The sequence below is a fragment of the Lissotriton vulgaris genome, chromosome 7, assembly GCF_964263255.1.
Source record: "Lissotriton vulgaris chromosome 7, aLisVul1.2, whole genome shotgun sequence".
NCBI classification, from domain to species: domain Eukaryota; kingdom Metazoa; phylum Chordata; class Amphibia; order Caudata; family Salamandridae; genus Lissotriton; species Lissotriton vulgaris.
The window spans coordinates 1,205,215,643-1,205,242,071 of NC_141695.1; the positions used below are offsets into that span (position 1 = coordinate 1,205,215,643).

Consider the following 26,429-nt stretch of genomic DNA (forward strand, 5'->3'; position numbering starts at 1 on the left):
GTGGCAGCACACCTGAGGAGACAAAACATTCACGTCTACCCTTATCTGGACGACTGGCTCATCCAGGCAAAGTCGGCCCAGCAGTGTACCGCCCACATGTCCCACATCATTCACCTTCACGATCTGGGATTCTCACTGAATTACCCAAAGTCCCACCTGCAACCCGCCCACATACTGCAGTATCTGGGTGCGACGATAAACACTCTGGCAGCCACAGCACAGCCGAATTCAGTGAGGGTCAGCAGCATTCAATCGCCGATACAAAAATTCAGACCTCAACACTCGCTACCAGCACGAGTGTTCATGCAGTTGATCGGCATGATGGCCTCCTGCATCTCCATCGTCCCGCACGCGAGACTACATATGCGTCCGCTTCAGGTGTGCTTAGCACGTCAGTGGACTCAGGCTCACGGACAGTTGAAGGACCTAGTGTTGGTGAGCAGTCGGGCATACAACTCTCTGCATTGGTGGAATCCACAAAACCTTTGCAAGGGACGACCGTTCCAAGAGCCTGTGCCACAGATCATCCTGACGACGGACGCTTCTCTCCAGGGATGGGGAGCTCGTGTACTCCACTACACTGTGCAAGGACTAAGGACACCACAGCAAAGGAAGATGCACATCAATGTTCTAGAACTGATGGCGATCTTCATGGCACTAAAAGCCTTCAAAGTAAATCGTTGCAACAAGGTCGTGTTGATCCGGACGGACAACATGACGGCCATGTACTACATTCAGAAGCAGGGAGGAACACACTCTCCACAGTTCTCATCTGGCTCAGAGCATGTGGAAGTGGGCCATTCAGAGGAACATCTTCCTCATGGCAGAACACCTCCCAGGCAAGGACAATCAGATGGCGGACCTGCTCAGCAGGTACAGCCACCAAATGCACGAGTGGGAGATACATCCATCAGTACTCCACCCGTACTTCCAAAGGTGGGGTCATCCAGAGATGGACCTTTTCGCCACAAAGGAGAACGCAAAATGCCGAAGCTTTGCCGCCAGGTTTCCACACCCACAGTCGCACGGCAATGCGATATGGATGAACTGGTCAGGCAAATTTGCGTACGCTTTTCCCCCAGCACCTAATACCGCTGGTGGCACGCAAGCTAAAGCAGCACTCTGACTTATCCTGGTTGTTCCAATGTGGGCTCGCCATAGGGTTACCTTTGTGGTGTGGCGCAAAGGCGACAAAGAGCTGCTTAGTTTTTCTAAAATCCTTGGTCCTATCAATGTAATATATTAGGGCCCATTTAACGTCAAGGGTGTGGAGCATCCGCTCCGCCAGTGACTCAGGATTTTGAAACAAAACCGGCAACTCAATAGTTTGGTTGATGTGGAACTGAGACACAACTTTGGGCAGAAATGAATATGCTACTTACCAGTATGCATCTGTTCTTGGCATGTAGGGCTGCTAACATTCATATCTTTGCATTAGATCGCCACCTAGTGTTGGGTCCGGATGATCGCACATTGTTGTCCTGGAAGAGTCTTCGAAGTATCCTGAGATGGGTGGCTCCTCCCCTGGACTACAGTGCGCATGGGCATCGGCTCCATCCCCAGATTGTTTTTAGCCATTGTGGCAGAGGATGGAGTGGCAAGTGTAAAGGATGTCCATGCTAGTGATTAAATACAATAGTATATCTGCAGCTGCGACAGGCACCGGGGAGGAGGGTGGGCGATATGAATGTTAGCAGCCCTACATGCCAAGAACAGATGCATACTGGTAAGTAGCATATTCAGTTCGAGGCATGTGGGCTGCTAAATTCATATCTTTGCATAGAATACATAGCAGTCCCTCCATCAGCGGCGGTTGCCCGTGCCAGCTGCAGAAACCTGAAAAAGTGTCTTGAGAACAGCCTGCCCTACAGCCGCTTGCTGTTTGGAATGTACATCAACACAGTAGTGTTTTGTAAAGGTATGTGGTGTAACCCACGTGGCTGCTCTGCAAATATCCTCTAGAGGAATGTTTCCCAGGAAAGCCATGGATGCCCCCAACTTGCGTGTGGAATGTGCCTTTGGGGGTATTGTTAAAGTGCGCTTGGCTTTATGATAACAGATTTGGATGCACTTAACAATCCATCTGGCTATTCCTGCTTTGGAAATTGGGTTGCCTTTGTGTTGTGGTGAGAAGGCAACAAAGAGTTGTTTTGTCTTCCTAAAGTGTTGTGTCCTGTCTATGTAGTACATCAATGCCCTCCGTACGTCCAAGGTATGGAGCATCCTTTCCGCCACTGTTTGTGGGTTCTGGAAGAATGCAGGCAAATCGATAGTTTGGTTGAGATGAAAATGTGACACCACCTTTGGGAGGAATTTGGGGTTAGTACGTAGTACCACCCTATTTGGATGAATCTGGATGAAAGGCTCTTGTATCGTGAGTGCTTGCAACTCACTTACGCGTCTTAGTGACGTAATGGCAATTAGGAAAGCAACTTTCCACGTTAGGAATTGCAGTTCGCACGAGTGCATTGGCTCAAACGGTGGTCCCATCAGCCTGGTGAGGACCACATTGAGGTTCCACACGGGAGCTGGCGGTGTTCTTGGGGGAATGACTCGTTTCAGTCCTTCAAGAAACGCTTTAATGGCAGGCACCCTGAAGACTGAGAGATGCTGCCTATTTTGAAGGTAAGCTGCGATGGCGGATAGATGTATCCGAATAGAAGTGTACGCTAGTTTGCACTTGTAAAGGTGTAACAGATAGCAAATGATGTTAGGGATAGATGCATCTAGCGGGTTTATGTCATTGTCTGCACAGTAAATGACAAAACGCTTCCACTTTGCGGCATAGCATGCTCTGGTTGACGGCTTCCTTGCCTCCTTGATGATGTTCATGCATTCAGGAGGTAGGTTCAGGTATCCAAACTCTAAGACTTCAGGAGCCAGATCGCTAGGTTGAGCTGTTGCGGATCTGGATGCTGAATTTCTCCATGGTTCTGCGTCAGAAGTCTGGGCGTGAGGCGCAGTCTTTGATGCGGGACCACTGAGAGCTCGAGGAACGTGGTGTACCATGCCTGGCGCGCCCACGTTGGAGCAACTAGGATGAGTGTCATGGAGTGTTGCCGTAGTTTCCTCGCCACCAGTGGTATCAGGGGTGTCGGGGGAAAAGCGTAAGCAAATTTGCCTGACCAGTTCATCCATATCGCATTGCCCTGCGATTGGGGGTGTGGGAACCTGGCGGCGAAGCTTTGGCATTTTGCGTTCTCCCTTGTGGCGAACAGGTCTATGTCTGGACGCCCCCACCTTTGGAAGTACGGCTGGAGTACTGATGGATGTATCTCCCACTCGTGCATTTGATGACTGTATCTGCTGAGCAGATCCGCCATCTGATTGTCCTTCCCCGGGAGGTGTTCTGCCATGAGGAAGATGTTCCTCTGAATGGCCCACTTCCACATGCTCTGAGCCAGGTGAGACAGCTGTGGTGAGTGGGTGCCTCCCTGTTTTTGGATGTAGTACATCGCGGTCATGTTGTCCGTCCGGACTAACACCACCTTGTTGCACAGATGTACAATGAAGGACTTGAGCGCCATGAAGATCGCCATCAGTTCTAGATAGTTGATGTGCATCTTCTGTTGCTGCGTCGTCCATAGTCCCTGCACTGTGTAAGTTAGCAGGTGTGCTCCCCATCCCTGGAGAGATGCGTCCGTTGTCAGGATAACCTGTGGCACTGGCTCCTGGAACAGTCGGCCCTTGCAAAGGTTGTGTGGAGTCCACCAATGCAGAGAGTTGTATGCCCGACTGGTAACCAACACTAGGTCTGTTAATTGTCCCTGAGCCTGTGTCCACTGATTTGCTAAGCACTCCTGGAGCGGGCGCATATGCAACCGTGCGTGAGGGACTATGAAGATGCAGGAGGCCATCATGCCTATCAACTGCATGAACACTCTTGCTGGAAGTGAGTGTCCCGGTCTGAACTTCTGGATTAAAGACTGTATGCCGTCTATCCTGACCTGGTTTGGTTGTGCCGAGGCCGTCAGGGTATTGATTGTCGCACCCAGAAACTGCCGGACGTGTGCCGGCTGAAGGTGTGACTTCGGGTAATTCAACGAGAAACCCAGGTCGTGAAGGAGGTGAATGGTAGTCGACATGTCCGCGGCGCACTGCTGTTCCGATCTGGCTTGAACGAGCCAGTCGTCGAGGTAGGGGTAGACATGGATGTTCTGCCTCCTGAGGTGCGCTGCTACAGTCGCCAGACACTTGGTAAAGACCCTTGGGGCAGTTGTGACTCCGAAGGGTAGGACTTTGAACTGATAATGCGTGCCCTGGATAGTGAACCTGAGGTACTTCCTGTGGGACGGATGTAACGGAATGTGGAAATAAGCATCCTTGAGATCTAAGGTTGCTAAGAAGTCTCCTTTGTTTAACATAGGAAGAATCTGTTGCAGTGTAAGCATGTGGAAATGCTCTGACAGTATGTACAGATTGAGGGGACGGAGATCCAGAATTGGCCGTAGAGATCCATCCTTCTTTGGAATGAGGAAGTACAGGGAATAAACCCCTGTGCCTTCTTCCCCCACTGGCACGAGCTCGATTGCCCCTTTTTGCAGCATTACCAACACTTCTTGCTGCAATAAGTGCAAGTGCTCTGCTGACATAGGTCTTTGCCTTGGTGGAATGTTGGGTGGAGTGGACTTTATCTCTAGACAATAACCGTACTGGATAAGCTGTCGCACCCACCTGTCTGTGGTGATGTTGGTCCAGACGGGCAGGAACTGCTGTATTCTCCCCCCGACAGGTGTTAAATGGTCGGGGGGCAGTGACAGAGAGTCACTGGTTGCTTGGGGCAGAGGAGCGTGAATTGTTGCCTCCTTTGCCACGTCCTTTGTTGCTGTTTCCCCTGTAGCCCCTCTTGTTCTGTTTGGGGTACGAGGACTGTGCTCCACCTCTAGGGAACTGCGACTGTTGACCCATCTGTCCTCTGGTGACTCCACGGGCACCTGAGCGACGAAAATTATTGCCCCGAAACTGCTGAGATTGTAGGGCCCCCATCGATTTAGCAGTTTCAGTGTCCTTTTTAATCTTTTCCAGGGTGGTGTCAACATCTGGACCAAACAGTCTATCCGGATTGACTGGTTGATTAAGTATGGTTGTTTGAATGTCAGGTTTGAAGCCCGATATGCGGAGCCAAGCCTGTCTTCTGAGCATGACACTGGTGTTAACGGCCCTAGCGGCTGTGTCCGCGACATCAAGTGCGCACTTTATGGCCGCGTTGGAGATCAGTTGTCCCTCTTGTATAAGCAGTTTGGTGCCCTCTTGAAACTGCGGAGGCAGGTGTTCTACAATCTGCTCTAGTGTGTCGTAATGTGAACGATCATAACGTGCCAGTAGTGCCTGTGTATTTGCAATACGCCAGAAATTGGCAGCCTGTGCAGCCACTCTTTTGCCCCCTGCCTCTAGCACTTTGGACTCCTTATCCGGGGGAGGAGCTTCACCCGTTGTTTGGGAGTTGGCCCTCTTGCGTGCGTTTGCTACCACCAAGGAGTCAAGCGGCAACTGTCCTCGAATGTATGCAGGGTCTGCAGGCGCTGGTCTGTACTTTTTTTCAATACGTGGGTTGACCACCCTCGCCCTGGTAGGCTCTTTAAAGATGTCCGCAGCGTGCTTGAGGACCCCTTTGAGCATAGGCAGTGTCTTTACATTTCTTTCCGAAACTGAAAATGTGTCGAATAGAAAGTCTTCCTCAACTGGGTCAGCATGCATGTCCACATCATGATTAGCAGCTGCCCTCTCAATTAGTGCATGAAAACCTGCAGAATCCTCCGTAGGGGATGCACGTGTACTGAAGGACTGTGGCTCTTGCCCCACATCTTGGTTGCCTTGGTCCCCAATGCCATAATAAGAATCTGGCTGTGCATCAGGTTCATTTACTGGGAACGTGTATTGTTCATCGTCACCATAGTCCCCACTGTCAGAGTGGTCTGGAGACGGTGTTGGGCTCCTTCCCTGAGGAGGTAGAATAGGTTCCATGAGGACCGGGGCGTCCTGTGGAAACTTCTTCTTCTTTAGAGGAATGACGTAGGATTCCACCGGCTGCGAAGTGATCTTTCTCTTGTAAAGGGTCAACTTCCCCGTGTCCGCATCTATAACACACTCCGAATCCTCTTCGGGGTCGATCACCTGACCTGAAGATGTCCCCGCCGTAGAAGAATCCGACTTCTTTGGCGTCGATTTAGAGGAAAAAGCCTTTGGCACCACCTTTGGAGGTAGAAGGAAGAGGAGCTTGCTTGCCGACTTGTCCGGGACATCTGCCGCCTTCTGCGTCGATGGCGTTGGCGTCGACGAGGAAAGAACCTTGTCCTTAATTCTTTGTAGCGAAGCCGCCACGAGAGATGCGTCGGTGACCGATGACTTTGGCACCGACGGAGTGGACTTGCCCTCGGATGCGACGTTCCGGAGGTCTTTTAGAGGGATGGACGGCGCCGACCCCGAGTCCTTGGAGCGATGCGCCGATGTCCCCTTTGGAGCCGGTGCTGTGTCGGTTGCTTTAGCAGGCTTCGCCGGCGCCGGCGCGCTTGTCTTGTGCGTGCCACTTTTCTTAGAGGATTTCTCCTCTGGCGCCGATTTCGACCCTGTGGAATCGCCGTGTTTCTTCGACTTCTGCGGACCGGAGGTCGACGGAGTCGATGAGGCCGTCGTCTTACTTGTTTTCGCCGTTGCGACCGCCATCTTAGGGACGTTCGAGTCCTTCACTTTCGGTTTCGGTTTCGGGTCGGCCATTTTAGGTGTAGTCGAGACCGTTGCTTTCAGTTTCGGTTTCGAAACCCTAGGCGCAGCAAGTATGTCCGTGGCCGGGCCGACAGGCGGGGCCGTGGCTTGCGCTACAGGGTCTTGGGTAAGGCCGACAGGCGATCCCGCGACCCCCTCGTGATGGTCTTCAACTTCGGGGCATAGCTCGTCCTCTGAGCTATCTTCCTCGGCCCCATAAACCATGGCGTCGTCCCCTACCTCGTCGACGTATTCAAGGCCCTGACCCACGACTCCGTCGTCGTCATATTCCGGATCGGCCTCGACCTCCGTCTCAGGCGGGGAGATTTGAAGATGATGGCTCTGGTCCTCTTCTTCTTGGTCGCCGAAGATGTTATCTGGATCCGGGGCCGCTTGCTTGGCCCCAAGGCGCACCGCACGCCGAATCATGAGAGTCTTCTTCGACCTGAACTTCGCACAGGCCCGGCAACTTCCTTCGTCATGGTCTGGCGAAAGGCATTTATTACACACCGGGTGTACGTCTATATGTGGGTATTTGGACCCACAGAGCGGACAGAGTTTAAACGGACTCCGCTCCATGTTGGGAACTTAGTGTCGAGTCGCGATGAGAAGGCCTCGACGTCCGAAGAGTTGTAAGAAACTCCGGTGATTCCGGCTCCGGGAGACGGAAGAAACTCGAGACCGTACGCAAACAATACCGACGTGAAGAACCCAAAGCCTTTTGGCCGTGAAAAATGATGTTTATTCGGTTCCGACGGAGAGACGTCGAGACCGCATCCGAACCCAATGGCGGAAAAAAACAATCTGGGGATGGAGCCGATGCCCATGCGCACTGTAGTCCAGGGGAGGAGCCACCCATCTCAGGATACTTCGAAGACTCTTCCAGGACAACAATGTGCGATCATCCGGACCCAACACTAGGTGGCGATCTAATGCAAAGATATGAATTTAGCAGCCCACATGCCTCGAACCTTAGGGTTAGTGCGGAGCACTACCCTGTTGGAATGAATTTGGAAAAAAGGCTCTTTGATGGTGAGGGCTTGCAGTTCGCTAACCCTCCGTAGCGATGTAATTGCTACAAGGAAAGCCACTTTCCATGTCAAGAACTGAATCTCGCAGGAATGCAGTGGTTCAAAGGGAGGACCCATCAGTCTGGTAAGAACCACATTGAGGTTCTACTCAGGAGCTGGTGGAGTCCGTGGCGGAATGACTTTTGAGGCCTTCCAAAAAAGCTTTGATGGCATGCACCTTGAAAAGTGAAAGGTGTTGTCTATTTTGGAGATACGCGGCCATTGCAGACAGGTGAATGCGAATGGAAGTATAGGCCAGATTACACTTGTACAGATGGAACAGGTAACAGATGATGTACTGAATAGAAGCATCCAGCGGGTTAATGTTGTGGTTCGCACAATAAATGACAAACAGCTTCCATTTTGCCGCTTAGCAGGCTCTAGTAGTGGGCTTCCTCGCCTCCCGAATGATGTCCATGCAATTGGGAGGTAGGTTCAGGTAGCCAAACTCTAGGACTTCAGGAGCCAGATTGCCAGGTTGAGCTGTTGCGGATCTGGGTGCTGAATGTCGCCATGGCTCTGCGTCAGAAGGCTGGGTGTGAGATGTAGCCTTTGATGCGGTACCACGGACAGTTCTAGAAACGTGGTGTACCATGGTTGGCGAGCCCACGTTGGAGCAACCAGGATGAGAGTCATCGAGTGCTGCCTGAGTTTGCATGCCACCAGCGGAATCAGAGGTGCTGGGGGAAAAGCGTACGCAAATCTGCCTGACCAGTTCATCCATATCGCATTGCCCTGCGACAGTGGGTGTGGGAACCTGGCAGCGAAGCTTTGGCATTTTGCGTTCTCCTTTGTGGCGAACAGGTCTATCTCTGGATGACCCCACCTTTGGAAGTGCGGCCGGAGTACTGATCGATCTATCTCCCACTCGTGCATCTGGTGGCTGTGCCTGCTGAGCAGGTCCGCCATCTGATTGCCTTTGCCCGGGAGATGCTCTGCCATGAGGAAGATGTTCCTCTGAATGGCCCACTTCCACATGCTCTGAGCCAGATGAGACAGCTGCGGAGAGTGTGTGCCTCCCTGCTTTTGAATGTAGTACATCGCCGTCATGTTGTCCGTCCGAATCAACACGACCTTGTTGCATAGATGTACTTTGAAGGCCTTTAGTGCCATGAAGATCGCCATCAGTTCCAGAACATTGATGTGCATCTTCCCCAGTTGCTGCGTCCATAGTCCCTGCACAGTGTATTGGAGTACATGCGCTCCCCATCCCTGGAGAGAAGCGTCCGTTGTCAGGATAATCTGTGGCACAGGCTCCTGAAACGGTCGGCCCTTGCAAAGGTTTCGTGGATTCCACCAATGCAGAGAGTTGTATGCCCGACCGCTCACCAACACTAGGTCCTTTAACTGGTTGTGAGCCTGAGTCCACTGACGTGCCAAGCACTCCTGAAGCGGACTCATTTGTAGTCTCGCGTGCGGGACAATGGAGATGCAGGAGGCCATCATGCCTACCAACTGCATGAACACTCTTGCTGGAAGCGAGTGTTGAGGTCTGAATTTTTGGATCAGCGATTGAATGCTGTCGACTCTCACTGAATTTGGCTGTGCTGTGGCCGCCAGAGTGTTTATGGTCGCACCCAGATACTGCCGTATGTGGGCGGGCTGGAGATGGGATTTTGGGTAATTCAGTGAGAACCCCAGATCGTGCAGAAGGTGAATGGTGTGGGACACGTGGTCGGCGCACTGCTGGGCCGACTTGGCCTGAATGAGCCAGTCGTCCAGATAGGGGTAGACGTGGATGTTTTGACGTCTCAGATGCGCCGCCACCGTCGCTAGGCACTTTGTGAAAACCCTGGGTGACCCCAAAAGGCAAAACTTTTAACTGGTAGTGCTGGTTTTGGATGGTGAACCTGAGGTATTTTTTGTGTGAAGGATGTAGTGGAATGTGGAAGTACGCATCCTTCAGGTCCAGAGTTGCTAGGAAAGTCCCCCTGTTGAAGCAGTGGGAGAACCTGCTGCAGTGTGAGCATGTGGAAATGCTCTGATAGGATGTAAAAGTTGAGGGGCCTGAGATCCAGGATGGGCCTGAGTGATCTGTCCTCCTTTGGAATAAGAAAGTACAGGGAGTAAACTCCCGTACCTCTTTCCTGCAAGGGCACGAGCTCTATTGCCCCTTTTTGCAGCATGACTGTGACCTACTGCTGCAATAAGTGCAAGTGCTCGCCGGACATAGGACGGTGCCTTGGGGGTATGTTGGGTGGAGTGGATGTGAGCTCCAGACAATAACCGAATTGGACAAGTGTTCTGACCCACCTTGTGAGAAGTTGGCCTGATATATAATGTTCACTATTCTAGTGAGCACTTTATATCAGTCCAAACAACCTTTATGGTGATTGGTTGTAAGTCAACCTTATAGACCAGCTATCCTAGTAGCATGGATACGAGCAGTCTTCGGGCTAAACTCTAGAGGGCGTGTTAAGCCAGCTGTTATACCATCACATATACCCCTTGAACACCAAGTGAAAGGACACCACACAAGTGTTATGAAAATAAACAGTGTATTTATTTTAAGTCACAATAGCCCTGTACTCTTTATGAGGACAGGGTACTAAGCACACAACAAAACTCTTACGAAAATACTTTAAGTTGCACAATTTACACAAATGCCCGAGGGGCACGAAAAACCATATACTATGAAAGTGGAATGTGAAATTACGAGCAGGTAAGTACTGGACTAATAGGCTTTGGAATCGCTAGGACTCGTTACTGAACCTTCAGATTACTAGTAGGAGGCCTAGGGGACTCTGGTGCAGAGTGTGCACTCTCACGCGGGATGCGGGACAAAGTCTATGGAGGCTAGTAAAAGCAAAGTTAGTGTTCTCGGGCGAACCCGACTAGGTAGGTCGAAAACGACAGTGGATCTGGACCCTTGGATAGTGAGGCTATGCTGGGGCACCGAAATGCCGAAGTTACCTAGCCCAGGGGCTGCGGCTGCATAGGTTTGAAAAGACGTCGGGAATCCTCGTTGACGAACCAGGAGCCTGAAAGAAGGAGTTGCTGGCAGGCGACCAGTGAAGATTGTTCGAAGTGATCCAAGCCTGGACCGAAGATGGAGGACACCTGAAAGCAGAGGGGACCAAGTTCTTAATCACTAGCCAGTGATCAGATGGCCACCAGGATGGCACCGGATGGTAGTCACCTCGACCAGGTGAGTGGGCGACGCTGGGCTCTGCAGTCTCACGGACCAGGAAGCGTTGTCGGCGACCAGGATGGAGGTGCAAGCTGTCCCACGATGGTTGATGCTGTCGACGTCGCTGGACCCAGGATTGGGGCAACAAGTCTTGGCAAATTCAAGCCCAAGCGGTGGACCTAAAATGGCGTCTGTAGTGGACCAGGAGGGTCCGGGGTGCTCCTCTTTTGGAAGGGAGCAAGGGCCAGTCTGGAGCAACCAGACCAGCAGTGGTGGTGATGTCGTCGGGCGTCGTCGGGAAGGCCACAAGCCAGCGGGCTAGTAGCCAGACAACGCGGTGAGCAGCCAAAAAGCAGAAGGGCCCCACGCCGATCTCGTGGATGCTGGGGGGCTGGTCTTCGGTGCTGGAGCTGCTCAGGGTCGGGGCTTCTCGGACCCCAAAGCACTCACCAGAGGATCCCTCGGCGGTCGTGCTGGATAGAAATCGTGCAGTTCTGATGATGGCCGGTCCCTCGAGGTCTCGTCGCACCTACGGTTCTCAGCTTCGCTGTAGAGGTAGGTAGAGGTCAGAGGTGCCAGGGAAGCCAGGTCTCGTCGAGCTGGTCAGTCGGATTCCGGAGGAAGGACGTGCAGCAAACCGCAGAGTTCTTGATGGTGCCTGCGGGTGCAGGGTGACTACTCCTTAGCCACAAGGGAGAAATCTTAAGAATGTAAATGTATAGGCATTTATATAGCGCACTACTTACCCGTAGGGTCCCAAGGCGCTTCGACCGCTGCGAAACCCTTCCTGGCTTCCCTGAGAGATGGTCCCTTAATGGGTATCTCCAGGGTGAGACCAGGCATCCCCGGCGGTCTGGTGGGGCCGTTAGTGAAGATGAGGCAAGCTAATGCCCAGAGTTGCCGAGTGTGATCGCTGATCAGAGTGGGCACCGAGGCGAGAGAATTATCGAGTCCGCTGACCCTGGTCCAGAAACCAGCCGCTCCGGGAATCGAACCCTGGTCCCGGGCCGTCCTCTGCTCTCGGGTCTGCCGCCTCTAACCTTTCGTAGAAAGTGGTTTCTTGATTCAAAGATGATCTAATTTGGAAGGGTCCCCGCTCCTGCCTTTATCCTAAAGAAAGGGGTGGGTACGCGACTAGGTCCTGCCCTAGGGGTGGGACCAGGAAGGGGGGTGGTTACACCCCTCTCCCATGCCGGACTTTCCCCAGCTCAGGGGCTGGTGTGCCCCTGGAACTGGTTCTAGCCGGCAGATGCGTAGTGAGCACCGGGGTGCCACTTGCAGTCACCTTCCTGTAAAGCCCTGCCTACCCAGGATACACAAAACCCTGCCTGGGATGGTGCTAGCACCGCCCCTGACAGGAAACCCTTTGTCCAAGCTGCCCTCGCTGGAAGGACTCCCAGCTGCAGGGGGTCAGACTTGTGTCTGTGGTGGCAGCATCCATTTTGTGATGCTGAGGCTCGAGTTAACTTTAACCGATGTTTACAGTAACATACATGTCGTGTCCCTCTAGAAGGGTGGAATGCTAACCCCGTCGCCAGAATTGGCGAGGGGTTAGTATTCCAATTCGTATGACACCTTACTCGACATGTTTTGATAAAGCAATACCAAAGATAGCATTTAACCGCGAGGATTATAATGCACTTAAGAGTATATGGTATGCGTTATCATGGAACAGCTATTAGGACTTGGTTCCGCAAGCTGCAAACGGGCTCAGCTCATGCCAGAGCACCATCTCACACGATTCCAAGCACTCTGCCTTCAGGATTGTCAAGGCCTGCCATAGGAGTGACTGACAGGAATCTGTGTGTCCATTTTTAGGGTTAGATATAGGTATACTATATCTAAAGCAAAGGGTTATTACACCACCTTGCCCCAGCTGTCGTGCAGCCAGTTGTGTCAGATTTAGATGGCCATCCAGGGGTGGCATATTACATGCTTCAGCCCCTGGTAGGCCCTGGGTACACCTATGCCCTGAGTTACAGGGTCTGATAAGGTGGCCCAGTACCAATTGGAAATGTACCTAAGGTACATGGAATCCATTTTAGAGAGAGCAGTTGGCCTGAGGTGACTTAGGCATTGTCTTTTCTTACCAGAAGCAGTAGCGGTCGAGGGGGCCTACTTGCATAGGCTGCAGGTGATGCGGAGGTGATGCGGAGGAGTTCACAAGTGGTGAAAGCACAATGGACTCAGGCTCTGAAGGGCTGGAAGACCATGTTGACATCATTGGTCAACTTAAAGTCTGGCCGTAAGTATTGGGTGCAGTGGTTGCTCCAAATGTAAACATTTTGGCAGTTGTGGCCTCAAAGTCTCTTGCTTCCCATTTCCTAAAAAGTGCAGGAGAACAGGTTCACCTTTCATGGGAGGTCTTGGGTCTTTATCGAAGGCAGGCAGTCCTCCAGAGTTTTTGGAGTAAACAGCTGCAAGATAAGTCAACTTTGGTGCAGTTTTGGACGAGAAATGCAGACAGGCTGGCAGGGTTGAAACCAGGTCAGCTGCTGCTTCCTTCCACTCTGCTTTTGTGGCTCATCTGTGTACTCTCCTTAGGACGTCAGGATCTGCTTCTCTGCTGCCAGGGGCTACCCTAAATACTGAATTTAGGGAAGTGTAGGGTTGTAGCCAATGGGCTACTGACCCTTGAGGTCACTACGCCCCCTATATGATCACTTCCTGTGGGAAGTGGGCAATACCCTGTGCCAGAATTCTTAAGTATGCCATCACAAAAATGGCTACTTCTGGAGAGAAAAAATGAAGAAAAAAAATTGGGTCCACCTCACAATAGCCCACCTTAGGGGTGATATTAGTCTGGAGGTGGCACACCTACCTGACTAGCTAATTTTGCCACTTGTTCAGGTGCCAAGGGGGCGGCTCCCTCTCCTGTGAGGGGAGCCACGCTCACATTTCAAAGGCGGCAGCTCCTTGAAGCTACCCGGGCCAGGGAGGCTAATCAGCAGGTCATCCTGTGGAAGGGAGTGTTCCACCGTATTCCCGGAAAGGCTTTTATTCAGGGTCTCCTGAGAGCCAAATGATCCCACCCTAGGCTGTCAGATAGTGTTTCAGGTGGCAGGCTGGCAGAAACCAGTCAGCAAGTCCACCAGTGGCTGCTAAGTTTTCAGGGGCACCTATAAGGTACCCCCTGAAAACATGTATTAGTAAATCCAACACTGGCAGTGAGAGTTTATCAATACAAGTTATTTGATACCAAACTATTTTCAGTGAAACCATCAGGTAGCTGGGGAACTAGTTTTTGCCAGTATCCAGAACATTTAATAAAAATGGCTTTCCTAGTCACTTGTACTGGCAGCAAATGGACTGACCAGCACGGGGGCATATCTGCTTATGCAGGTATGCCCTCACATGGGATATTCAGAATCTTGCCTTAGGACGTTTAGGCCTGCTGTAGGTGTGACTTACAAATATATGCAGCAGTAAGGGACATGGCATACAGGCATGTGTGACATGTCGTGTTTTCACGTTTGTCTGCACTAAAGCACGCAGCCTCCAATGGCAGTCTTGCATGTACTTGAAGGGTCTCAGGTTGGCACAGTTCATGCTGCAGGCCTTAGAGACCCTCTTTAGTACCTCAAGCCATGAGTATCAGGGTGCCACTTACTAGGGACTTATAGAGGGTGCTAAAGGGTTTTTAAAAATTGGGGGAACAATTGTATAGATTTGGGGAAGTGGTCCTTCGCTGGGGCCCTGGTTAGCAGGGATCCAGTGCATGTTTAGTTGTATTCACATCATTTACCAGGCAAAAAGTGGGAGTGACCAGGACAAAAAGGGGCACTTTTCTACAGTCAGTGAAAGGAATATTTAATGCAGACGTGGGATGCTTTCTGAAGAGACATTTACTGATGCAATGTATGGCTTAACATCAGATGCAGCATTTTTAATAAAGTTTAACAATTTTAGGAAAATATGGTTGTGGCATTCGAGTCATATAGCTTACTTGGTCTTTGCCTTCTCTTCCTCTTTTCCTAAAGCTAGGTCTTTCTCCAACAGCATCTGTCTGAACGTGGCGACCTTCTCCTGGATCTCTGGTCCTGCATACCTGTGTTACACAAGAGCATGAGAGGAGGTAAAGATATATGATTTAACAATGAAGCATAAAACATGGTAGTGGCAATGCTCATCAGTATAGTATCCCTAAACATCACTCACAGTGCCCACTATGGCAAAGGACCTGAATACCTGCAGCTCAAACTCTTAACAGTGAAAAGGAAAGGTGGGCTTTTTTTCTGTCTTCACTGCTGATTTACGGAACACTCCCTGTACTATTCCACTCTAGCTCCAATCACATGACCAACACAAAATAAGTCAATCGATCACTGCACCCTCTACTAGATCTTATCTATCCCTTTACCTCAGTTTTCTTTCCCGCCACTAACCAACTAAACTTCGAGTCCAAGCAACTCCAGGGCAACACACAGCCGCATATAAGCATGCACAACCTAAATCTCATATTCCATTGCTATCCCATGAACTCAAAACATTACATTTGTTACCCACAGTTAGGCATATACTTGAATGTATTATGACCCTCCTGCTTTTTATGGCCTTCCTGATACTCCCTCACCACATGTCACTTCATTCTTCATGGGTCCAGTTCTCCCCCTTTCTATCTCTAAACTTTCATCCTCAATAATAGAAATGTGACATACTTTTAGCTACTGTAACAACCTCCTATCCCCTTTCCTGAACCAACTTGCTAACACCTTCCCAGCCTCACCATCTAGTTACTTACACACTCCAGGCTCATCACCAGACCATTATATGCAAGATGACAACACAATATCCCAACATGCAAAAGCAAATGCTGCATACCTCACACACCGACACCACGCATCTCCAGAACTTGCCTAAATATCCTTATCAGGCCTCGAAAAATCTCCCAATTGCGAGTAACATTTAATCAGATCGAGCTGTTTTTAGCACCCACTAGACCCATCTGGCAAGTAAACTCCTGCTGGAAAGGAACAGTTCTGTTCATTCAGAAAGTGAATGAGCAATAAAGATGCCATTAAATCTTGTTTTAGCTTGTCACATTTGCTCCCTGTTCAAGGAAAGATCAAATGTCAAGTTTTTCTTTTAACTAATTGCTGCTTGGAAAATGAGTTTTATTTTTCACTCTCATACTAGAGAGAAAAAAATAACTGGCATCTTTAGACAGTTCACTTAACAAAAAAGTAACAACATTTAAATAACTAGCCTATTACAAATATTTCAAAATATATCAGGAATTACAAAAGCACATTTTTTGTAAATAAGAAGTGTGATGCAAACAGAGTTAAATAAGAGCAAAACAAACCAGAACACCTCCCTTGGTGATGTGCAAGTGACATTTTCAGAAACTATTTCCAAACACTCCTTGTGCAACGTATAGGTTTATCAGTAACGCTGCATGTCAGTGGGAAAGTGTGTGGCCATTTCAATGTAAAATCTGCGGATTACAAATGGCAGCGTGCTGCCACTTGATGCTTTAGTTATGTATTTATTTAAAGTCACCGTTTTTAAACATGATTTAAAAAACATTCCTGCCCCGGCACTGATGAAAATGCTGTTAATGAACTAAGAGGCAAGTCAGGGTTCATGTGTATCCTATATGTGGTTAAACTCGCACATTTGAAGGTGTTCGCATGTGTGATAATTAAGATGATGACGGATAAATGAATTAAATTATTTGCGAACTATCACATCATTTGAAACAAGTTTGTCTCAAGAGCATTACAAATAGGTCGAGTAGATTATTTAAGTCACTAGACCTGCAGGTCTAGTAACATTTTTAGGATTTTTTGAGGCCTGACTTATCGTTAAAGCCTAAAATTCAATTACACACACTAGTTACCAATCCAATCCCACCCAGACCCTATTGTGCAATACACAATATCCATACCAGCCTACTATGCGCGATACACCACCTTCCTCTCCACCTCAAACAGATTAATGGCACTATAGCACCATCTCTTGCCAATGGGGAATCATTTACATAGGTTTGACTGAAAGGAATTTGGAAAGAAGCTAGAATCCTTCAACACCACACCCTGTCAAAGGAGACTGTTCACCTTATGAATGGTCTAGAAGTTTCACAACTCCTGATGCCGAAAATGTGTAGGTCTCAAATACCAAACCTTTTCAATCTGGATTTAGTGGTCCCTAAGGGTGAAGTCAGCACTTTGAAACGATAAATAGGGAAACTCAGGAACCAGGGGCAAGTGATAGGATCCAACCACACGAGAACAGACCACCAGACAGTCAGGATATCTCTAGGAAGCCTGCTTCAGACTAGATGCCAATCAATCACCAAGATACTTTCTTCCAAAATTAGATTATGTTAGATCGGCCAGCAGAAGTAAAACAGCACAGCTACTAACTTTAACGAAACATGGCTATTAGAAGAATACAATACACCAGAAGGTCAATTTGCCCCAAACGTGCGACAAACTACCATAAGAAGACAAAGCTCAGGAGGAAAGGCCCAAAACACAACTGCAAACCAAGACACAGTAGTGAGGTTAGGTCATGAGCACTCAGCTACTTGACTTATGGAATACTGCTAGAAAGACAACCCCCACACTCAAAACCACACACCCAAACGCTGTCTAGGGAATGACCTTACACAATAAGAAATCACTGTTCTATCAATCAAAATAAACAATCTAGTATGAATCAGCACCAAGAAGCCAAGTAATTAGCAAGGGGGTCGCTATATAAATAACTGCCTGTGTAAGGTGGGGAAACCAGGGACAAAAACACGGAGCCATTCAAAATCAGGAGGTGGGAGCGCCAAGGGTGCATCCTGGCCCCCACCCTCTTCTCCCTATATGTAAATCAGGTGGCTGATCTTTTGTGCTCTACCCTGGCCGATGCTCCATCGCTGGCTAATCATAAAATAGCTACTTTGTTGTTTGCAGACGACACTCTTTTAGTGTCTAAAACCCCCATGGGCTTACAGAAACGTTTAAATTGCTTTTAAGAACTTGTGACGAGAGGGGTTTGGTCATCAACACAACTAAAATGAAGTTATTTATTCATAAAAGATTTGTAATGCGCATGGCTGCCTCAGCGACGAGGCGTCCCAGCGCAATCAGAAATCCAAGGAAAAAAACAGAGACCCAGAATCAACTTGATGCTAAATCCTCACAAATCCTTTAAGGGTTACTTGGTTCTTGATAATGTTCCGCTCGAACGAGTGAGCTCCTTTGATTATCTGGGAATCAAGTTATCTGAGGGAATGGTATGGAAGAAACATCTAGAGAGGGCATCCCCGAAATGTTCCCATTTAACTGGGGCGCTGCGATAGGAACATTGTCTCTCGTACACTAGGCCTGTAGCCCCTGCACTGAAGGTCTAAGGTAGTAAGCAGTGTAATCTATGGAGCCGAACTGAGGGGCTCTATAAACGTTAACATCCTCTCGAGAATATAAAATAAGTTTCTTAGAAGCCTGTTATCACTCCCACTGAGCACCTCCCTCCTCCCCTTGAAACTAGATCTGGGTGTGAAGTTTATCAATGACCTGGTGAGCCTACGTCCCTTGCTTTATTGGCACAGATTAGTTACAACTCCAGAACTGATGTCCTATGCATCTGCTTTTAATGAAGTTTCTGCCCTGGACACAAACCATAAAATTGGGTGGATTAACTACATAAATACCATCCGGGCGGACATAGGTGTGCCTAAGGAGCTAGAAGGTAACCCTCCAACATACTCTAGGGATATGCTAAAACTAGAGTTTTGGGCTTGGGCAGAACAGAAGAATTTTATGAAAACACGACATGGCTGTTAACTGACCTGTTCTTTGATATTAAATCTAGCAGTCGGCTAGAAAGCTTCCTTGATTTAATAAAAGTGCCAGAAGATAGGAAATTATACACTATATTTAGACATGGTTGCCTACCTATCAATGCCTTCACTAATACCTGGAGGACAAATACATCACAGTCCAAGGGCTGTCCTTCTTGCCCTTGCCCTAAAGAAACAATAGGCCATGTATTTTTTGCTTGCCCTGCCTACGCCAGACCCAGAAGGAACTGGCTTATCCCGGTATGTAGGCACTTAGGGACACAGTCATAAAGAAGCCCTACGTATTCTGAAGTCAGATGCAAGACCATTTTTTGCTTGTGCAACAGCAACATTTTTGGGTAAATTATGGTCAATTAGAAGGAGGGCCCTATCGATTTTATTGATTTGAAGGAAGTAAAGGAATTGAAACCCAAATGATCTGAACAGATGGGCGTGTATGTCGCACTAGCACTTTGGATTGTAAATATTTGGATTGCTTGCGGTTTTAATGAACAAGTTACTTACCTTCGGTAACGATATATCTGTAAGAAACAGTAGTTGGTATTAGATTCCTTACCTTAGAATATCCCCAGGCGTCAGTCTGGATCCGGAAACTTTTGCGTAGCAGTACCCCTGCGCGTCGGTAGGCGTCGTCTGCAGGCGTCCCCTGCGGCTCCGCGTCCGTCGTCGGCGTCGTGCGCCGTGATGACGTCGCTGGAGTATATAGACGCCGCCTCCGCGCGCTGACGTCAGTTCTTTGCACACAACTTTTCCGCGCCAGAACACGCAGAGCCATGTGAGAACCAACACTGGTGCCATTCGAAACTAGGGCCCTGAAAGGGATGTCCTTAACCCTAGGTATCAGTTCGCAGAACGTGGAGGATGGGTGGGGCGGTAAGGAATCTAATACTAACTACTGTTTCTTACAGATATATCGTTACCAAAGGTAAGTAACTTGTTCATCTGAAAGAAACAGGTTAGTATTAGATTCCTTACCTTAGAATAGATACCCCAGCAATACCAACCCCGGTGGTGGGTCTGCAAACCAATACAATGCTACACCAGAAAGTCCTGGAGGACCGAACGGCCAAAGAAGCCATCCCTGCAGGACATTTGCCAGGCCCACGTAGCCGCCTGGCAAATGTCCTGCAAGGGGAGTCCCCGGCCCAGGGCAGTAGTAGCCGCCGTGGCCCGAGTGGAATGGGCCCTCAGCCCAACAGGAGGATCCTTCCGAGCCAAAGAGTAGCACGCTTTGATGCACAGAACGACCCATCGAGAGATGGTCCATTTATGTACCGCCCGTCCCTTCTTCGCACCCACGTAGCCAACAAACAGTTGGTCATCCACCCGGAACTGGCGTGTGCGATCCATATAAAATCTAAGCGCACGTTCTGGGTCCAGACGATGGAGCCGCTCTTCATTCTTTGAAGGATGCAGAGGCGGGAAGAAGGAAGGGAGGGTGATGGAATGCCCGATGTGAAAAGCAGAGACAACTTTGGGCAGGAAAGAAGGTCTAGTTCTCAGAACCACCTTGTCTAAATGAACTGACATGAAAGGAGGTTTGACAGAAAGAGCCTGGAGCTCACTCACTCTCCTGGCAGAGGTGATGGCAACCAGGAAGGCCGTCTTTAACGTCAGGAGACGGAGAGGACAGGAATGAAGTGGCTCAAAGGGAGCACACATCAAGAAGGTTAGAACCAGGTTCAAGTCCCACTGAGGCATCACAAACGGAACAGGGGGATACATGTGTGTGATGCCCTTCAAGAATCTTGTTACAATGGGTGACTTGAACAAAGAAGGTTGATCAGGTAGCCTTAGAAAGGTCGAAAGGGCAGAAAGGTAGCCCTTGATAGTGCCCAGAGCAGAGCCCTGCCGGGCAAGAGAAAGAAGGAAGAGAAGAACCTCAGAAAGAGGGGCAGAGAGGATCCACAGCCTTTGCTGTGCACCATGCCACAAGCTTGTTCCACCGACAGGCGTATACCGATTTCGTGGAGGAACGCCTGGCTGCCAGAATCACATCACAGACTTCAGGAGGCAAGTCAAATGGCCTCAACTGCCGCCGCTCAATCTCCACGCATGGAGGTGGAGGCTGGAAAGGTTCGGGTGGAGGACAGTCCCCTGCTGCTGCGACAGAAGGTCCTCCTGAAGGGGCAGGCGGATCGGGGGACCGACTGACATGCTGAGTAGCTCGGGATACCAGTACCTTCGAGCCCAGTCCGGAGCCACAAGGATGACTTGGGCCCGGTCGCGCCTGATCTTCAGCACTCTGGGCAGAAGTGGTATAGGCGGAAAGGCGTATAACAGACCGAAACTCCACTCGCGCCGAAAGGCGTCGCCGTGCGAGTGCCGTCTTGGAAAATCCAACGCGCAGAACTGATGACATTGCGCGTTCTCTTCTGTGGCGAATAGATCTAACCAAGGCTCTCCCCATTGCCGAAAGAGGCCTTGCGCCACGTCCTAGTTCAGACGCCATTCGTGATCCATCGAGCACCGACGGCTGAGTTCGTCCGCCCTGGCATTCAGAGAACCCGCCAGGTGTTGAACCGTCAGTCACGCCCTGACGTTCCAGCCATTGCCAGAGGCGCAGAGCCTCCTGGCAAAGGGTCCACGACCCCACCCTGCCCTGCTTGTTGCAGTACCACATTGCGGTGGTGTTGTCCGTGAACACCTGCACTACACTCCCGTTGACAAAGGGGAGGAATGCTTTCAGTGCCGAACGAATCGCCCGGAGCTCCAACAGGTTTATATGGAGCCGGGACTCCGCCGGAGACCAGATGCCTCTGATCTCTGCCTCTCCCAAATGGCCACCCCAGCCCTGGAGGGACACGTCCATCACAACAACGTGCTCCGGTTGGGGAAGGGAGAGAGATCTGCCTCTGACCCAATTGCGGTCCGTAAGCCACCACTGCAGTTGTCTTGCAGTGCCCTCTGAGATCAAGACATGGTCGGACAGGTTGCCCTGATGCTGAGCCCACTGAAACTTCAGGTCCCACTGCAGAGCCCGCATCCGCCACCGGCGGGATGCACCAGAAGGATGCAGGAAGCCATCAGCCCAGGCAGCCGCAGCGTCAACCTGACCGAAACCCGGGATAACGGCTGAAAGATGGGAATCAAAGCCTGTATATCCTGGACTCGGCGTTCCGGAGGATAGACCCGAAACTGCGCCGAGTCGAGAACCGCTCCGATGAAAAGGAGCTTTTGAGAGGGACACAGGTGTGATTTCAGCACATTGATGGAGAACCCCAGCTCGTGCAGGAGGTCTGCCGTCATCTGAAGGTGGTGGACGACTGTCTGGGGCGAGCCCGCCTTCAACAACCAGTCGTCTAGATAGGGGAAGACTGAACCCCCCAATCTGCGCAGATGAGCTGCGACCACCGCCATCACCTTTGTGAACACCCGTGGGGCGCTGGTAAGGCCGAAGGGGAGCACGATAAACTGAAAGTGCTCGTGGCCTACCGTGAACTGCAGGTAACGCCGGTGGGCCGGCAGGACGGGGATGTGAAAATACGCATCCTGCAAGTCCAACGCTACCATCCAGTCATGCGGGTCTAGAGCAGCCAAGACCTGAGCCAATGTCAACATCTTGAACTTCTCCTTCCGGAGGAAGCCGTTGACGTTCCTTAGGTCCAAGATAGGACGTAGGCCCCCTTTGTCCTTCTTGGGTACCAGAAAGTAGTGGGAATAGCAACCACGTCCTACTTCTGGCCCAGGAACGCGCTCGATGGCCCCCTTGGCCAAGCGGACCGTAACTTCCTCCCTCAGAAGTGCCAAGTGGTCCCCCGACACACGGTGGTTCTGCGGTGGCATGGCTGGAGGAGTGGTCTCGAAGGGGAGGGAGTAGCCCCTTCGGACGAGCTGCAGCACCCACCTGTCCGATGTTATTGTGCGCCAGTGGGAGAGGTGATGGCGAACCCTGCCCCCCACCGGCGTCACATGGGCCTGAAAGCACGGACTAGGAGGATTTAGTGGCAGATGCTGCGGGGGGAGGTGTGGCCTGACCTCGCCGCTGTCCCCGACCGCCACCACGGCGGTTTGATACGGCCGCCACCGCGTTGATAAGTCTGTTGCGGCGCGTGGCTGGCAGCACGTGTGGGACCGCCCCTTCCTTGGCCACGAAAGGAGCGAAACGAACCAGTTTGCTGGCGCTGGGTCGAGAGACCCAAGGACTTGGCCGTGACCCTGGAGTCCTTGAAGCACTCCAGCGCGTGGTCCGCTTTGTCGCCAAACAGGCGACTGCCAAACGGCATGTCCATTAATGCATTCTGGACATCTGCCGAGAAGTTGGCGGATCTCAGCCAGGCGTGGCGACGAATCGCCACCGTCGTGGACATCGCTCTGCCCAGCGAGTCGGTCGTATCAAGACCACACCTGATGGAGTATCTTGCTGCGTCTCGGCCTTCAATCATAGCCTTGCCGAGTTTAGCCCATACCTCCAGCGGGCATTCAGGCAGCAGGTCCGCGACCGTATCCCACAGCGAGCGGGTGCAACGGCCCAAGAGGCATGCGGTGTTGCAAGACCGCAGTCCCAGACTCAGGGACGAGAAGACCTTTTTGCCATACTGGTCGTACCTCTTTGATTCCCTGTCGGGCGGGGCCGACGGGAATGCGGTCTGGGAAGTGGAGGCCTGGATCACCAGACTCTCAGGGGTGGGATGGGTGGACAGAAACTTGGGGTCGTCCGAACACGGACGGTGTCGTCTGGCCACGTTCCTATCAACAGGCGAACCTGAAGCGGGCCTGGACCACGTGCCCAAAAGAATGTCAGTTAAGGCCTCGTTGAACGGTAGCAGTGGCTCCTGTGGGCATGACTGCGGTTTGAGGACCTCAGTGAGGATGTTAGTCCTCACGGCCGCGACGGGGAGCACAAGGTTTAGGGCCTTGGCAGCCCTCATCAACACCACTGAATAAGCTGCCCCCTCCGAAGCCACAGTAGGAGGCGAGAAAGCCAGGGTTGGGGGGAGTCCTACAGACCACTGGCGTCACCCAAGTCACCCGTCCAGTCCACGTCGTACTGACACTCGCGGGTCAGAGGGTCCTCAGACCCCTCCCACTCCTCTCCGTAATCTACATCTTCACCATACTCTGAATCAACAATGTAGACCCGCTCCTCGGGGTTCACAGGCCCCATCGGCGTCGGACTCTGCGTCTGACGACGACGGTCCGACTCCGCGTCCGGAGTCGAAGAGGGAATGGGGGCGGCGCTGCCCGGTGCCGGAGCGCCGGCCGGAGCCGGGGGCGGCGCCAGGGGTTGCCCCGATGGAATCGGCGCCGGAGAGGCCGGTTGACCAGCTGGCGTCGACCCCGAGGGTTCCTGCGGCGCCGGAGCCGTCGGCGGCGCCGGAGCACCCGACGGCGTCGAGGCAGGAGCACCCGAACCGCTAGGGCCCCCGGACGGGACCACAGGGCCCGAAGGCGCCGCAGAACCCGGCGAGGAGACAGAGCCCTCATGGCCATGAGGAACGCTTCTATCTCCTCGGGCGACACGCCTTGCCCAGGGACCGGAGGGTATGGAGCAGGCCGCGTCGGCGACTCATGCGGAGCCGCGGGGGTGGGGCCACCCGAACCCCCGGCCGCGTCGGGGGGGGAGTCGGGGGTACTATGACGTCCCGACTTCTTGTGCTTCCTACCTGAGGAACCAGAGGAATGGTGACTACTCCCGGAGCGCTCCTGACGGCTCCGCGACCGCTCCCTCGATCGCTCCCTTACGCTCCAGCCGGACCGGGACCGCTCGACGCGGGGCAGACACCCAGAGCTCGAGCAGCTTGCGGGACCGCTCACGTCTAGCTTTATTCGTCAAGGCCCGGCAATCGACGCAGGCGTCCACGTCGTGGTCGGGGCCCAGGCACCGGAGGCAGAGTCGGTGATGGTCTGTGACCGACATCGTACGGTCACAGTCGTCACAGTTCTTAAATCCGGGCATCCTACCGGCACAGTAAGAATAGTCAAAAAAGATCAAAGTTCAAAAACTTGGTCAAAAGACCGGAGTACTGCACTTCTCGGATCTGCGCTAACGGCGCGGCAAAAAAGAAGAACTGACGTCAGCGCGCGGAGGCGGCGTCTATATACTCCAGCGACGGCGAACGGCGCCGACGACGGACGCGGAGCCACAGGGGACGCCTGCAGATGACGCCTACCGACGCGCAGGGGTACTGCTACGCAAAAGTTTCCGGATCCAGACTGACGCCTGGGGATATTCTAAGGTAAGGAATCTAATACTAACCTGTTTCTTTCAGATTTTGATGTTAGGACACATCTTTTAAATATTGTAATATGCTTATATTTGCACTATCTACATATTGTATCTTTGTGATAAGCTTTTTATCTTAATTCTTATCTCTTTTTAAACTATCATGAGCCTGTATAAGTATTTTTAATCTACAGTACCTTTTATTCTGATTGCCATGCAAGATCTATATGCTTGTTTCTTTTATGGTACTGAAAACAAACCGAAATAAAGACTTACTATAAAAACCGGTAAAATTTACAATGAGGTTGTAGTTACAGTGTAGTCCAGAGTTGGAATAAAACTGTTTTTTCAAAGTATTTTTCAGTTACAAGCATGCATTAAATAACTAATCATTAAAGCCCAACAATGCACCAAGATAGATTTTAAAACATTCACTCACTAAAGGTGTGGCTAGCATTTTAGAGGAGTACGTCTCCTGAATAACTAATTTTCTCGCCTGTCGGGATGGACAGGGCAGTAACGAATATGCTACTTACCAGTATGCATCTGTTCTTGGCATGTAGGGCTGCTGACATTCATATCTGTGCATAGATCACCTCCTAGTGTTGGGTCCGGATGAGTGCACATTGTTGTCCTGGAAGAGTCTTCAAAGTATCACGAGATAGGTGGCTCCTCCCCTGGACTACAGTGCGCATGGGCATCCTCTCCATCCTCAGATTGTTTTTCGCCATTGTGGCAGAGATGAAGTATAGTACAGTAAGAGATGTCCATGCAAATAGTGAATTCTGCGGCTGCGACAGGCACCGGGGAGGTGGGTGGGCGATATGAATGTCAGCAGCCCTACATGCTAAGAACAGATGCATACTGGTAAGTAGCATATTCCGTTCGAGGCATGTGGGCTGCTGAATTTATATCTATGCATAGAATGTATAGCAGTATCTCCCTTAGCGGTGGCTACCCGTCAGCCGAAGCAGCTTGGAAAAGAGTTTTGAGAACAGCCTGTACTACAGCAGCTTGCTGTTTTGAATGTACATCTACACAATAGTGTTTTGTAAATGTATGTGTGGTTGTCCATGTGGCTGCTTTACAAATTTCGTGTAAAGGAATATCACCCAGGAAAGCCATGGATGCCCCTAGCTTGCGTGTGGAATGCGCCCTAGGGGGAACTGTTAAGGTGCGTTTGGCTTCTAAATAACATATTTGGATGCATTTTACGATCCATCTGGCTATACCGGATTTTGAAACAGGGTTGCCTTTGTGTTGCGGTGAGAAAGCAACAAACTGTTTTGTTTTTCGAAATGCCTTAGTTCTGTCTATATAGTATAGCAGAGCTCTTGACATCTAGATTATGCAAGGCCCTTTCAGCTACTGTCTGTGGATTTTGAAAGAACACTGGCAGTTCGATGGTTTGATGTATGTGGAAATGGGATACCACCTTTGGCATGAATTTAGGGTTTGTTCTGAGAACTACTCTATTTGCATGCATTTGTATGAATGGCTCTTGAATAGTTGAGGCTTGGAGCTCGCCAACTCTTCGAAGCGAAGTAATGGCAATAAGGAAAG

At 50.9% G+C, this 26,429-nt stretch overlaps 1 protein-coding gene across 6 annotated transcripts in view; it reads right to left on the bottom strand.

Moving 5' to 3' along the window:
* Positions 1–26,429, bottom strand: part of LOC147703187 (uncharacterized) — a 901,849-nt gene that overhangs the window by 686,113 nt on the left and 189,307 nt on the right. For all 6 annotated transcript variants that reach the window (XM_086931719.1, XM_086931718.1, XM_086931717.1 and 3 more), the window contains exon 3: positions 14,849–14,950. In XM_086931719.1, the coding sequence (XP_086787845.1) occupies positions 14,849–14,950 (102 nt within the window). The remainder of the gene's footprint in view (positions 1–14,848; positions 14,951–26,429) is intronic.